At 38.7% G+C, this 13,613-nt stretch overlaps 1 protein-coding gene across 3 annotated transcripts; it reads left to right on the top strand.

Moving 5' to 3' along the window:
- Window positions 1-3,198: 3,198 nt before the first annotated feature.
- Window positions 3,199-12,151, top strand: khdrbs1a (KH domain containing, RNA binding, signal transduction associated 1a). Of its 3 annotated transcripts, none has more exons than XR_005007451.1 (10): window positions 3,199-3,521; window positions 6,150-6,271; window positions 6,494-6,610; window positions 6,815-6,961; window positions 7,751-7,890; window positions 8,306-8,558; window positions 8,665-8,738; window positions 9,255-9,313; window positions 9,821-9,993; window positions 12,067-12,137. XR_005007451.1 is itself a non-coding variant. In XM_036575099.1 (10 exons), the coding sequence occupies exons 1-9, from the start codon at window positions 3,362-3,364 to the stop codon at window positions 9,925-9,927; spliced, it is 1,179 nt and encodes a 392-aa protein (XP_036430992.1). In that variant the 5' UTR covers window positions 3,199-3,361; the 3' UTR covers window positions 9,928-9,970; window positions 12,067-12,151. The 3 variants fall into 3 exon arrangements, 2 of the variants coding, with proteins under 2 accessions (XP_036430992.1, XP_036430991.1); XM_036575099.1 differs by having other exon boundaries at window positions 9,821-9,970; window positions 12,067-12,151; XM_036575098.1 differs by lacking the exon at window positions 12,067-12,137 and having other exon boundaries at window positions 9,821-10,782.
- The last annotated feature ends 1,462 nt before the right edge of the window (window positions 12,152-13,613 follow it).

The raw sequence follows: 13,613 nt of genomic DNA, 5'->3' as shown, positions 1-13,613 counted from the left end.
GTTTCAAGGTCTAATTGTGAACCTTAAATACCTTTTTTTCCAGGTGAAAAGTTAGTATTTGTACCTTTTGATAACCAAATGTTTTAAAACAGAACAATAAAATAAAAAGCCTGGAGACGAGACGGGGTGTGTGGAGCCAGTACAGCTTAGAAAATATGATTTCAATAGATTATGGTACAATTATGTTCTCTGACTAAAGATACTGAGATGTACCCTTGAGGGTACCACCCCAGTAACAGTTTAGTACCCTTAGTATTTCTGAGAGTCCAGAGTGGCTGAATGTGAAGTAGTTCATTGGTGAACAGTATACAGGCTCCAATTTCCTTACAGCAGTCATCAGAATCAGGGGTCATGGTGTCTACAATGTAAATACAGCCAGTTTATGCACAGTACAAAATGACCATTGAACCTACATGAGTTGTATATGTAATAATGATTATGAGAAAACAGCAGTAAATCTGAAAAAGCATGTTTTTAGAGGACTATTTTTGCCTTATAAAGATCTATATGTAACTCTCCACTATGAATGTGTTTTAAAAATGCATTTTAGGCCAAAACTTTTTCTCAAAACTATCATAAAACAATGTCTCAGGCATCAGACAGCACATTCATAACAATTTCATTTTTGTCAGGTAGGATTTAGAGGCATTTAGATTTTAATGACTGAATTATACATAAAATTCGAAACTACAGTGAACTTCCTCTTTAAGGATAGAATTAAATAGGCTAATATTTGAGCAACTTGATGTCTTTGAAGCTAATGGGAAATTGAATGAATTTACCTGTCCATACTCCATCCATAAATGCCAAACAGTCTTAACCCATTCATGTCCAATAACTATATTTAGTGTAACAATAAAGCATACACCACAGAACTCTTTCTGATTGGTCTAACGTGATTTTGTAAATGTTGTATAGTTATATATTGGATGACCATCTAATAATACTCTTTTGGATTGTTTTGTTTAAGTGTGCTTGTCATAATTTGATTAAAAATCAGTGGTCACATGTGACTGAATTTAATATGAGAAACTAAATGATAAAGCTCACGTTTAGCCATATAGTTTGATCAATTTTGATAATATCTTCAGATTTCTGCTTAGAGAAGATACAGAAAAAAGGACATTTAAAATTCAGATATGGACACTAATGTGACCCAAATTTTTCCATACGATCTTACGCATGTTGACATGCTACCAGTGACCTATTACACAGGTTCTATGTTTATTTTCCCTCAATCTATAAAACACCTTACAATTATATTCTTTCATGTGTGAATATATTTGAAAATCTGTATATCTCTTTACTGCATATGTTTTCTTTATTTGTAAATAGATTAAGTGATCTAATGTCCAGCCATTTAACCAAGCAACTGTTTGCATTTCTAAGAGGGACAGCACAGTGCCACAACAATAAACTGGACCATCATTCAGTCTTTTGTGAATCGCACAGCAGTCAACTATCGGGTGACAGACACAAGAAGACCAGTAGGCTGGACCTGTTATCACTTCCATTGTGGTCAATGGGGCAATCTGCAGGTGATCGTCAGGCAAGCACTGAATAATGCCCCCTGATTTGCTGAAGCCGCTCAGCTGAGTATGTGTGTGACGTCTGACTTCTAAAATTGAATTAACAAAGAATGTAAACTTTATACCAGCATTTCTACATTTCACTCCCTGTTCACTCTTTACTAGTTCTGGGGAAAGATGCAATCGGCAATTCAGCACATGCAGAAACTACCTAGCAAAGCATACACACCAGGAAAGCTGTGGAAAGGATATATAAGGATGTACCAATCAGATTCAGCCATCAGCCATAACATTAAAGCCATCTCCTTGTTTCTACACTCATTGTCCATATAGGTGCACTTTGTAGTTCAACAATTACAGACTGTAGTCCATCTGTTTCTCAGCATCACTGCTGTGTCTGGTCCACTCATACCAGCACAACACGCACTAACACATCACAGCCACGTCAGTGTCACTGCAGTGCTGAGAATGATCCGCCACCCAAATAATGAATGCTCTGTGGTGGTCCTGTGGGGGTCCTGACCAAGGGGGCTAACAAAGTATGCAGAGCAACGGATGGGCTACAATCTGTAATTGTAGAACCACAACTATAGAGTTATTTCTGGATGATTTTGAACTCTATAAATCCTATAGAACTCTATAGGTCCTATAGATATTGGACTGTATATTTCTTTACATCTTTGTATAAGAATCTTGTAAGAATCTCACTCACACAGAATGTTTGTACAAATAATTTGGTGAGTGGAAAAATAAGCCTCAAAAACTTTTGGAACTCACTATATATTTATAGCTTACGTTAGAGGAGCATAAAAGCTGAAGCAACACTGAATGATCTCAAAACATCCAGTAACACACTCTGTTACCTTTTACAATAAACTGGCTTTTGTAATCTTTGCTCTATTTAGATTCTGACCCTTGGTCATAGACTTGCACTTTCTCGGATATTTGATCATACTTTTGATCACATTTTGAACATAAGTGCACATTTAAACCTTTGCTGTTTGCAAAACTTAGAGAGGTTGCAGTTTAAAGCTGGAGCTGTAGTCTGAGTGGTGTATCCATGCCCTCTAGTGGTTGAGAATGGGAATGTCATTGCTTTTTGTTAATTGAACAATGTAAAAAACAATAAGTCGCCAAAAAGGCTCCAAAAACAGTTTTTAACAAATACCATTATCCTTCAACAACAATCCAATGACTAAATATGGCTAAATATGTATTTTGCACTTAAAATATCAACCTAAAACAAATACAGTAAGCCACAAAAGAGTGTATGCGTCACCAGGAAATATAGTGGACTGTTTTGAATTTATTTTGGCAAAATGATACAACAAAAATAATTCTTGAATGTTTTTTGTTTGTTTGTTTGTTTGTTTTACTTACAGCAAACAAACACAACTAGTGTTACCTCTGGCTAAAAGCCACTTTTAGCCATCGGTTTGATCATTTTGGGTTGTTCGAGTCTCGGAGAACACACCGATATGGACATTATTGTGGCCCAAACGTTTCCATATGATTTTACACAGGTTGATACGCTGCCAGTGACCCACTTAAACAGACTCTACGTTTATTTTGCCTAAATCTATAGCGTGAAAACAGACAAACAAACAAACAAACAAACAAACAAACGACGCATCTCTTTTCAAAAGGCATCAGCTTCGTTTTCATGCACGACGTCATCTCCGGCTCAGCCCTCCTCGAGCTTCTTTGTTCGAGAAGCTGCATAAAACCCGCTCCTCGTTCAACAGCAGCGCCGGGTCCACAGAGGAAACCGCACTTTAATACAGCTTCATCACTACATCGGAGTCGTTTTTCCGTCGTGTAAACTCGCCAACATGGATGTGAAAGACAACCGCAACAACAACAATAAAGGGAAGAAGGCGAACCCCGGCGGCCCCAAAATGGAGAATGAGAGCAAATATCTGCCCGAGCTGCTGGCGGAGAAGGACAGCCTGGACTCGTCCTTTACTCACGCCATGAAACTCCTCACTGCAGGTGCGCAGCGCCTTATAGTCCGCAGATAGTCTGTAATCTGTTTTTTGTTTGTTTGTTGTTTATGTGGTGTTTTTTCAAGCGCATGTTTGTTGGCTAAAATGGCGCGCTAATGGCTCCGTAACGCCGACAACGTGGAGTGAGGCCTAGCGTTAGCCAGGCTAGGCTAGCAGCTAATGACGAAGCTTCTTATTCGCCGCCTTCTTGTTCAGATTCTCCCGTTCCACGTTAAATGGTGCAGCAGTTGCACGCTACCGATGTTTAATTTGGGGTGAAAAGGGAAAATTCAAACGAGCTAACTAACTTGGCGAATTTGAAGCTCAGCTAACCGCTGCGTTTCTCGGGAACCGTTTGTTTTCAGGCGGCTATTGAACAATATGGCCCACATTCTCAGAGCCTTTCACTGTTCGTTTACTGAAAACAGCTTTCTTTGTAAATGTTAATTTAGTGAACATTTTCTTTGTAAATATTCGTTTAGTTGCTGGACAATACGATATTTAGCCAGTTGAGAACATAAAACACGAGGTGTTGATACTAGCGTTTACCATGGTTACTGAAAACCAGACGAAACGGTGTAGCGTTACATTTGATTTTTTTTTTAATTCAGTGTAGCTTCAAATAAATGAAGAGAAATTTATCACTTTTCTAAGACTATCAAACCTTAAAGCTTCGTTAGGTTTTTTCCAACTGTTAATAACGTTACACTTTAAACAATAGGCTGATTTAGCCACATGTAAACCTGAATGTGAGAGATTCTGCTAAGTTACAGAGCAGCACGCACAGGACTGAACATCTTAAATCTCTGTTTAAAAAATAGTGTTTTTCTTTTGAGTAAGTCCGCTTTTCTCCCGTGTTTGAACTCATTGTCCAGTTAGAGACATCTGAATGGGCTGCTTTTACTACATACTTGAAAATGGTGGTGCTTCAGGGGTTCTTTCTGTGAGGGAATGGTTCAATAAAGAACCATTTGCATGCTAAATTGGTTCTTTGCATGTGGGAGGAGTTCTGATTGGTGGAGAATGTTAACCTGCATGCGTTTCTCTGTAGCATCAAAAATGGTTCTTCTATTGTTACAAGCTTGAGATTGTAACAATAGGAGAACCCTTTTTGGTGCTATATAGAACCATATTCAATGGTTCTGCATGTAACTGTAAGTAACGCATTCGCCACGATTTAAAGAACCTTTCACCATGCAAAAGGTTTTCTGTTTTAAATAGAACCACTGTCTTCACTAAATCATTCTTGAAAAACCATGTTTAAGTGTGTAGAGAAGATGAGTTCAAAATATGCGTGGCTGCCCTGGATCATTTTATCTGATTGGATTTTTAGTCTTAGTCAAACCATTTTCCCTCTTCAGTTTTCTGTATAAAGAATCCCTCAGTGTGGGCAGATACAAATCTCGTTTTATAAAATGGGCAGAATTCAGTGAATGCAGTGTAATCTCCTCCTGATGGCACTGTTGTGTTTGATGGAAAAAGCCAGTTATGTCCTGAAATTTAGTCCTGGTTTTGGACTGGACTTTGTAAAACAGTGATGACAACCAGGGGAAGTGAAATGAGTTACAAAACAGAAAGTGGAAATGTGTGTGCAGAATAAACGTACTCCGTGCGAACTGTCGTACCGAGGCCTGTTTATCTTCTCACCATGAAATATGGAATGTAAAGTAGTTCCTGAAAGGTGTTTGTGGAGCCAAATTCTTGAGCTCGTATTAGTGCATCATTTGCTGGCTGCCGTCCTGGTGCATGTTTAATCGGTTTAGCTTGAATTGTATTGATGACTCTGAATTGCAGTGAGCAGCACAAGGACTCCTTTTTTGGTGTTATTCTCAACTTAGTAAAATCTGGTTCAGGTGTGGTACAAGTAGTTATTTGGGTTATTTTATAAAATGGGCTGGGATATTGCCTCCAAGGCAGGTGCCAAGTACCAGCAAATGCTTACTAAGCCTCTTCTGTCCTAGTTATTGCTTGTGTGGTGTAGTGTTTAGAGGGCCAGTTTTACAGTTGTGTAGGGCTGCAAGCTTCCACTTAAACAGATCTGAACTGTCATATTGGACCGGCAATTGACCAACTATGATGAGTCAGCTGCTCAATAATCTTGCAGTGGAGAGTGTGGGCTGTAGACGTTGAGTGCTCTTTCCTCCTGCACTGTCCCATGCCACCCATTCAGCACTCCACCAGTGTGTGCATTGGAAACAGTCCTGAATTTATTCAGCACAGTGAAAACTGGGATGAATTTTAAATAAATCGTATGGCTAATAAATAAGGTCCCCCACCCAGGTATGTTGACGGGCTGTAGAGATAGATATCAGACCATCAGGTTTTTTCCCCCATTGGTAATTTACTTACACTGTACTTTTAACAAGTTTATGTATTTATGTATGTATTTTTTAGTTCATTAAAAACGTTACCCACCATCTTGCTCAGTACATCACAGATATTTGCCCGAAGTGGCTGATGCTCATTTTCACCACCCATTCTGGATTGTTTGAGACACAATCCCCCACAAGTATACATTTTTTTTTCTTTTTTTTTAATTAAATATATTTTAAATAGTGACCCTGTTGGCTACAGCATTGTGAAACTGAAAGTGAGAGTGTCAGGAGTAACATTGCCTATATTGTGACTGTTGCAGAGATTGAAAGGATTCAGAAAGGAGAGCCTAAAAAAGATGAAGAAACTTACCTGGACCTGTTCACCACCAAAAATGTCCGGGTGACGGAGCGTGTGCTTATTCCTGTAAAGCAGTACCCTCGGGTGAGTGGAACGTTTATATTAAAAGTAGATTGCAAGTGTATTGAGTGGATATTGGACAGTTGCTCAGTGTTGGGCCTTTCAGGCTTTAATATTGATATTGTTAAGCTAGCCAAAGTGTGAATGAGCTTTCTTGCTTCAAAGGATTTCACTTGCTTAGTGTCTAAGCAAGCGTGCATACAGTACAAATTGGTGATTTAAACTATATCCTTATTATCCCCTCAGTTTAATTTTGTGGGGAAGATTCTTGGACCCCAGGGCAGCACCATCAAACGGCTGCAGGAGGACACTGGAGCCAAAATCTCAGTGCTGGGGAAGGGCTCCATGAGGGACAAGAACAAGGTAACTACTATGTTTTTGTCCTGTGTACAGGACATAATTGGCTAGCACAATGAAAGTCTTTTGAATTAAAGACTGTTTGTTTTTCTCAGTTATTTTCCAGTCCTTTTTTACATTGTGTTAGTTATCAAATTATGAAACTGTTTTGATGTAAAACAGCTTGATTTCGAGAGTTTTGATTGAAAATGTGGCTTTTGTCTGTTTTAGGAGGAGGAGCTGAGGAAGGGAGGTGAGCCCAAATACGCTCATCTGGCTATGGAGCTGCATGTGTACATTGAAGTGTTTGCTCCAATCCCTGAGTGCTACCTGCGTATGGCTCATGCTATGGATGAAGTCAAGAAGTTCCTTATGCCTGTACGTCTCAAGTGAAATTAAATGCACAGTGATTTGTTCCATTGAAGCCAAGTTGCCTTTGCATCAGTTTACAGTAAGGATAGGTGTTTTGATTAATTTGAGTGTTAAGAGACAAATGAATTACTCAAATTAAAAATTAACAGCCTGACGTGTAAAATTAATATTGTCAGGTTTTCTGGTGAGACATTGCTGGCTTTGTCTTTGTTGTATGGTTAATTGGGTGGCTGGCTTAAAATATGTATCACCTTAAATCAAAATGCTAACCACTCACCAACAGCATGCAGTCTACTGACCTGCTCTGTGCAACATGACAGTGAGCCTTTTGGACAACGTTTTAAGTAGCTGATTTGAAGAAACCTTCCCCGCATTCCCAAAAAAATTTCCCAGCATGCTGTTCTGAAAGTTACTCAAGGGCTTTGCTGCTGCAACGTGTTGTAAACCACTGTTTTACATGGTTGTTTGTAACCTCCTACTTCTAACACTTTGAAAAATCTTGTCATCATAGGAGTTTCAAGAAGTGTCTAGCAATTTTACTGTAGTTGTGCTCCAAGTGTTTTATACGGCTATATGGCTACGTAGGGACAGTTCATGAGATTCATTGATTTTGTTTTCCTCCAGTATTTTGTTTTAGGCTATACATATGTTAGTGAATTGAGTTTTAATGTACTACTTTTAGTTTTTATGTAACAATTGCTCAACTTAATCAGGTCCTCCCTGGTATATAGTTGTACATGGTAAATTCTGAAGGGTGAGATCTGTTGTAAGAGTGCCCTTTCTGTGGTGTTTCAGGTGGAAAACATGGATGAGATGCACCCAGACCCATTCATGGATGTTGGCTATCTGAACGGATCTCAGGATGTCCCTGGTCGTGGAAGAGGTGGTCTCGTCAGGGGCCGTGGAGGCCCACCACCTCCTTTGGGTGGAGTCAGGTGAGGGAATCTCATTTTGTTCTTACAACTAAGACATTAATGCTTTACAAGGCAGCATTTAGGGGTCTTATGATAAAATCAGAAAATGGTTTGCGGTTTTGTACTAGAGACCTACTCATTGTGGTATTTGCACTTCGTTTTTGTAATGGAAATAATGTACTGGAAGTCCTCTGGTTTTGAACTTGAAAGTGTAATGAAAGTAGTTTTTAGTGATTTGATGACTTATTGTGACAATGCTGCGCACCTAAGGTTTTCACTCACCCGTGCAGATGTGACCTTTATTGTAAATGAAATGGTTTCACACAGTAGAAAACATCTTTTGAAAGAAATTTAAGTGATTGACAGTCAGCGAGTGCTGATGCAAAGATTGACCAAATTATAGAAAGTGCACCTATTCATTGAAATTTTGCTTCAGGGGTCGTGGTATGCCCCCACGAGGTGGAGCACCCCGTGGTGGGGCCCCTCGAGGAGGTCCAGGCCGAGGAGCTTCAGCAAGAGGGGCACCTGTGGGCCGTGGTGGCCCCCTTCCATCTTCCTCTAACCGTGGTGGAGCTGCCGGGCGATCCAGGCCTCCTTCTGCCGCTCAGAGGATGGCCCCTGCCCCTGCAATGTCCCACCAGCAACACCAGCCACATCACCAACAGCCACCAGAATCATACGAGGAATATGTGAGTTTCTGCACCTTGCTCATCCAGTAAAGACTTAATATTTGACTCGTTTGCCCTACCTGAGGCATGTTTTTATGATTTTTGCTAACTCATAATTTCCCTTTAGGCTTATGATGAGAGCTATGCTGAACCTGCTTACGAAGGGTACGATAACTACTACAGCCAGTCAGCTCCACAGGCGTAAGTCACCGCTTTTTGGACCAATAGAAAGTGCTCCTCCAATTTTTTTTTTTTCTCCCCCCCCTTCTTCCTGCTGCATGTTAATAATATATTGGACATTTGAACTGTTTTTGCTGTTTAAATTTTTTTTGCAGTGAGTCATGAAATGTCCTATGTTAACAAAGCTTACATTCATTTGTATGCAGCAAGCACAAGATCTGTACTTGATCATTTGTTTGATTTTGTGACCATCAGCTGTTGGTGTCCTGACTTTGTGCCACTGTCACTTGTAGTCAAAAATATATTTAAATGAGTTTGTAACTGAGATCCAAACTTGTTTTATGTTAATATGTGAATAAACAAATATTAAGACACTCTGGACCCCCATATATTCAAATCACACCCCAAGCGGTCGTTTTTGGGCAGGACTGAAGTGAACTGTCTGTTAAATGTAATGTAATCCTGTAATCAAACATGGTGTCAGCAGCACCAGAATCAAATTGCATTAAGTTGATATATTTTCTTGCCTTCATGCAGCGATACAGAGTACTACGACTACGGTCACGGTGAAGCTCCCGATACCTATGAATCTTATGGTAAGACACCACTAATGTTACACAGCGCTGTTACTTTAAACAGGATTAACCAATGAAATGGCTGCATGGAATTTGTTTGCAATCATGTTCTGTCTGTTTGTTTGATGGCACTTTGTTTGCAATGTTTATTTAAATAATTGAATAACTTGGTTCGTAGTTTTCCATTGCTTCTCTTTGGTGAATGTAGTATGGACACTGAAGTTTTAAAACGTACTAGATATGTGGGAGGTGGCCTAATATGGTACAATCAAGCAAGATGACTCTTAAGGTTTTCATTCTCACAAAGCTGAGCTGAGTTACACTCCAGGGCCTGTATTCACAAAGCTTCTCAGAGTAGGACTGTTTATTTAGGAAGAGTCATATTTTCTTACTTTCCTGACAAGAACAGGTGCTAGATTAGTACTTCTACTCTGAGAGGCTTCATGAGTATGAACGCTGCTTTGTGTTTGATTTAGCTTTGTGCATGTGATTGTTCACGTTTTTCCTATTCTTCTCCCTCTTTTCCAGCTGACGATAACTGGGATGGTGCTGCTTGGGGTGGAAACGGGGGAAAAGCTGCTTCTTCAAGGCAGAACAAAGGAACATATCGGGAACATCCATATGGAAGATTCTGAGACGTCTCAATCACTTGGGTTGCCTGGGCAACCACCTCCCATTGTAACTCCTTTTAACAACTCAAAGTAATTTTAGATTTATTTTTCGGTGTTTTTGTTTGTTTGTTTTTTTTCTTTTTCTTTTTTTTTTATTTGCCACTGACTGCTTTTTTTTTAATGCTTAAAAAAACTTGTTTGGACAACCTTTTGTAGTTACAGTAAGGATTATGCTTATTTAGGCATTCTGTTGACTTCTGTTTATTCCTATTTGCATTGTTGTCTTGCGCGTTGATATTTTTGCTTATGATTTGAACAGCTAATTATTTCTGGTTAGTATTTAGGCCTATGTCTCTTAAGTAGTGTTCTTCTGCAGGTCCTATGAATAGCCTGATTTTGTCTCAAAAACTTAACACATGTCAATCGTTATACACTTAGTTTATATAAAAGCGCTTTTGAGCATCCCAAATACAAAAACTTAAATGGCCTTTTCACCCAAAGGCTTCAAAATGAATGGGGGAAAGTATTTAAAATTTGTACAAAAGTTGGACACATGTACGAACCAACACTAATAGTTTGACAATGGTTAGCAGAAACAAAATGCTCATTAATTTCAGGCAATTTTGTCTTATTTTGTATGAAGGATGGAGCAAACATTTGTCTCTCCCAGCAAGAAAAATATGGCCAGCCTAATATGATGTATATAAGTTACCTGGACTTATATACTCCACTTACTTAAACTCAAATTCTCTACTTTGCTGTTTATAGCTTTGCGTTTCACAAAATAAGTATACTTGTGTTCGTTGCCTAAATAGGAAACTAAATCTGTTTTTCTGTAGTATGTCAATAAAGCGCAATCTTCTTTTCCAGCTAACAAAACCTGGTATTTTGCTTTTGTTGTAGCAGTCAGTACATAAATGACATTCACTAACTGAAGTAAGTTTGCAAAACTGACCTTGTTTCAAAAACTTTGCATGCAGACATACCACATGTACTTTTATACAAAGCTGAGTTTGTTCCATGCAACACTTCAATATCATGGAAAAATATTGTGTATAAACCGTTGCTAATTAGAAACCAATTAAGACGGCTGTTATTAAATTGTGGAAATTGCTTATTCTAATTTTCATAATTCAAAGTCCATGGCCCCAGTTTGTATACTTGATTAACGAAGACAATTAAAATTGAAAAATAAATGCTCAGTTTCCCAATTTTTGCGTCTCTTCAGTAGCTTGCAAATTACTTTCCCCCCCCATTAATTTACCTGTTTATGCTAAATTTTGAATTCAATGATTTATACACAATACAGCAAATAGTTTTACTGTCTTGAAAGAGGTCGGTGCACTGTGCACTGTTCACCTGCACCAATACCATCTGATGTTTTTTATTTTTAGGAAAAAAACTTATTACTCACTCCATATTTTTCTTCTATTGAAAAGGATCATGAGGTGAGACCTGCAAAGTGGCCTCTAAAATAGCTAACCCTTTAAAGGAAGGTAACGTATAATCAAAAGGCACCAGCAAGTCTCAAGAACAATGTATCTCATTGGGCTTGTACATCAAAATGTATCAAGAAAAGAGAACTATTCTTACCTCGTGCTCGCCACGCGGATAACTGTATGTGTAGTGTGAATGAAACACGTACTGTGAAGAAGATTGCAAACTTGCAGGCTTACTTGGCTTTCGTGGGCTGACATAATAAAGAACAAAATTGAGGAAGGAGGCGTAAAGTCTAGGAATCGCAACAAAAGGTAACATCTGCCCTAAATCTCTTTCTTAATAGAACTGTTATTTTCTTTGTGTAACAAAAAAAAATCAAAAATAAATAAAAGAAATAGGTCTTTACAAGTTCAAAATCTATAGATACAGTTAAACAATGAATATGCCATTAAAATTGGTTTTGAAAACCACATTTTGTAGAATTTGTATAGAAATATGTGCAACTCTTGCTCTAAAATGAGATTTTTTTTTTTTTCTGAAAAATAGTCTAAATCCGGTATTATAGTTATACATAAAATAGCTTTATTAGTTTTTAAGTCTTTTAAAAATAGTTTGAATAAAATTTATTATAAAAAGGCATGAGTTGCATAACTGTAGAGTAATACATGTTAGTTGTCTGTGATCTCTATGAATTACTGACTCTCGTTTTCTACTGTCGACCAGATGCTGATGCTGGTACCTGATGGTGTTCCTCAGGGCTCAAGTAATGTGACTGGACCAAAGGGCCACTAAAGGCAGGTTTTCCATGTTGACTTTAGTGTAGTGAATTGGGGGTGGGATGTGGGGGGTGGCTTAAATTTCTCTGTGTAAATGACTAGACAGTAATGAGACATGTAAGAATTAAAGAGGAGTCTAAGCTGTTGTTAATTGCTCTTTCTTTTTCTTTCTTTCTTTCTTTCTTTCTTTCTTTCTTTCTTTCTTTCTGTCCAGCCCCCAACAGGCTGTTGGTGCCATTTCTGATCTCCTAAGGAGAGCTGAATTGATTTTTAAATGCTTTCTTTTAAATCTTGTAACTATTTAGTGAGGGTTTGAAACTTATTTCACACAAGTTCTTTTTAAAAACAATTTTCATTTTTTACATTTTTTTTAATGATGGTCTTAATGTGTAAACCTTTTCAATAAACTTAATACTTTTTGTACAATTTTGTGTGTGATTTCTGTGGCAGTAGTGTATCTTGCAGAGCTAATTGTTACTGTAACCAAAAAATCCTGTTTTATAGCTGAACTGTTAATTCAGCATTAACCTTTGAGTCTTCAGTGGGGGGGGCAGGGAAATCAAAAAGCGGTTAGGGCAATTGTAAAAAATGGGCTTAAGTATGCAAATGTAGATGTTAGAGTCAGGAGAAATGTATGTAAACACTCACTGAGCACTATTAGGAACACTGTACTAGTTCTGGGCAGGGCCTCCCATTGCTCTCAAAACAACTACAATTCTTAATGGTGTGGATTCCACTAGATGTTACTTTGAGATTCTGGTCCATGTTGACATTTGCATCATGCAGTTCCTGCAGATTTTTTAGGTGCACGTTCATGTGAATCACCCGTTTTACCACATAAGACAGTTACTGGGAAGGTCACGGTAGAACTCTGAGCTCATTGTCATATTCGTGAAACCAGTTTGAGATGACTTTGCTCTGTGACATGGTGCATTATCATGCTGGAAGTAGCCATTAGAAGATGGTATATTGTGTCCAGAAGAGATGTGCATGGTCAGCAACAATACTCAAATATGCTATGGCATTCTAGTGTTGATTGGTATTAATGGGCCCAAATGGTGCCAAGGAAACATTCCCCACATTTTTACACCACCTCCACCAGCCTGAGCTGTGGACACGAGAAGTTGGGTCCATGGATTCACTGCATGATCTGTGTGCCTCAGCAGAAATAGAGATTCATCAAACCAGGCTATGTTTTTCCAGTCTTCAGGTGTCCGGTTTTGGGTGAGCCTGTGCCAACTGCAGCCTCAGCTTTCTATTCTTGACTGACAGAAGTGGAACCTGCTGTGGTCTTCTGCTGTTGTAGTCCATCCACCTCAAGATTTGTTGTGCATTTTGAGATGTTTTCTGCTCACCGGAGAGTGTTTATCTGAGTAGTGACTAGCCATTTTGTCAGCTGGAACCAGTCAGGCCATTCTCTTGACCTCTAAAGACATTTCACTCCGCATAACTGTTGCAGATACAGTGACATTTTAACCAGTGGTAAACACTAGT

The sequence above is a fragment of the Colossoma macropomum genome, unplaced genomic scaffold, assembly GCF_904425465.1.
Source record: "Colossoma macropomum unplaced genomic scaffold, Colossoma_macropomum, whole genome shotgun sequence".
NCBI lineage: Eukaryota > Metazoa > Chordata > Actinopteri > Characiformes > Serrasalmidae > Colossoma > Colossoma macropomum.
The sequence above is the reverse complement of the archived record's forward strand: the minus strand, read 5'-3'. Positions and strand labels throughout refer to the sequence as shown.

Coding starts and splice junctions, on each gene's coding strand:
- khdrbs1a (XM_036575099.1), top strand. CDS start 3,362: ATGGATGTGAAAGACAACCGCAACAACAACAATAAAGGGAAGAAGGCG. Junction 6,962..7,750: donor TCAAGAAGTTCCTTATGCCT/GTACGTCTCAAG, acceptor GTGGTGTTTCAG/GTGGAAAACATGGATGAGAT. Junction 8,739..9,254: donor AGCCAGTCAGCTCCACAGGC/GTAAGTCACCGC, acceptor GCCTTCATGCAG/CGATACAGAGTACTACGACT.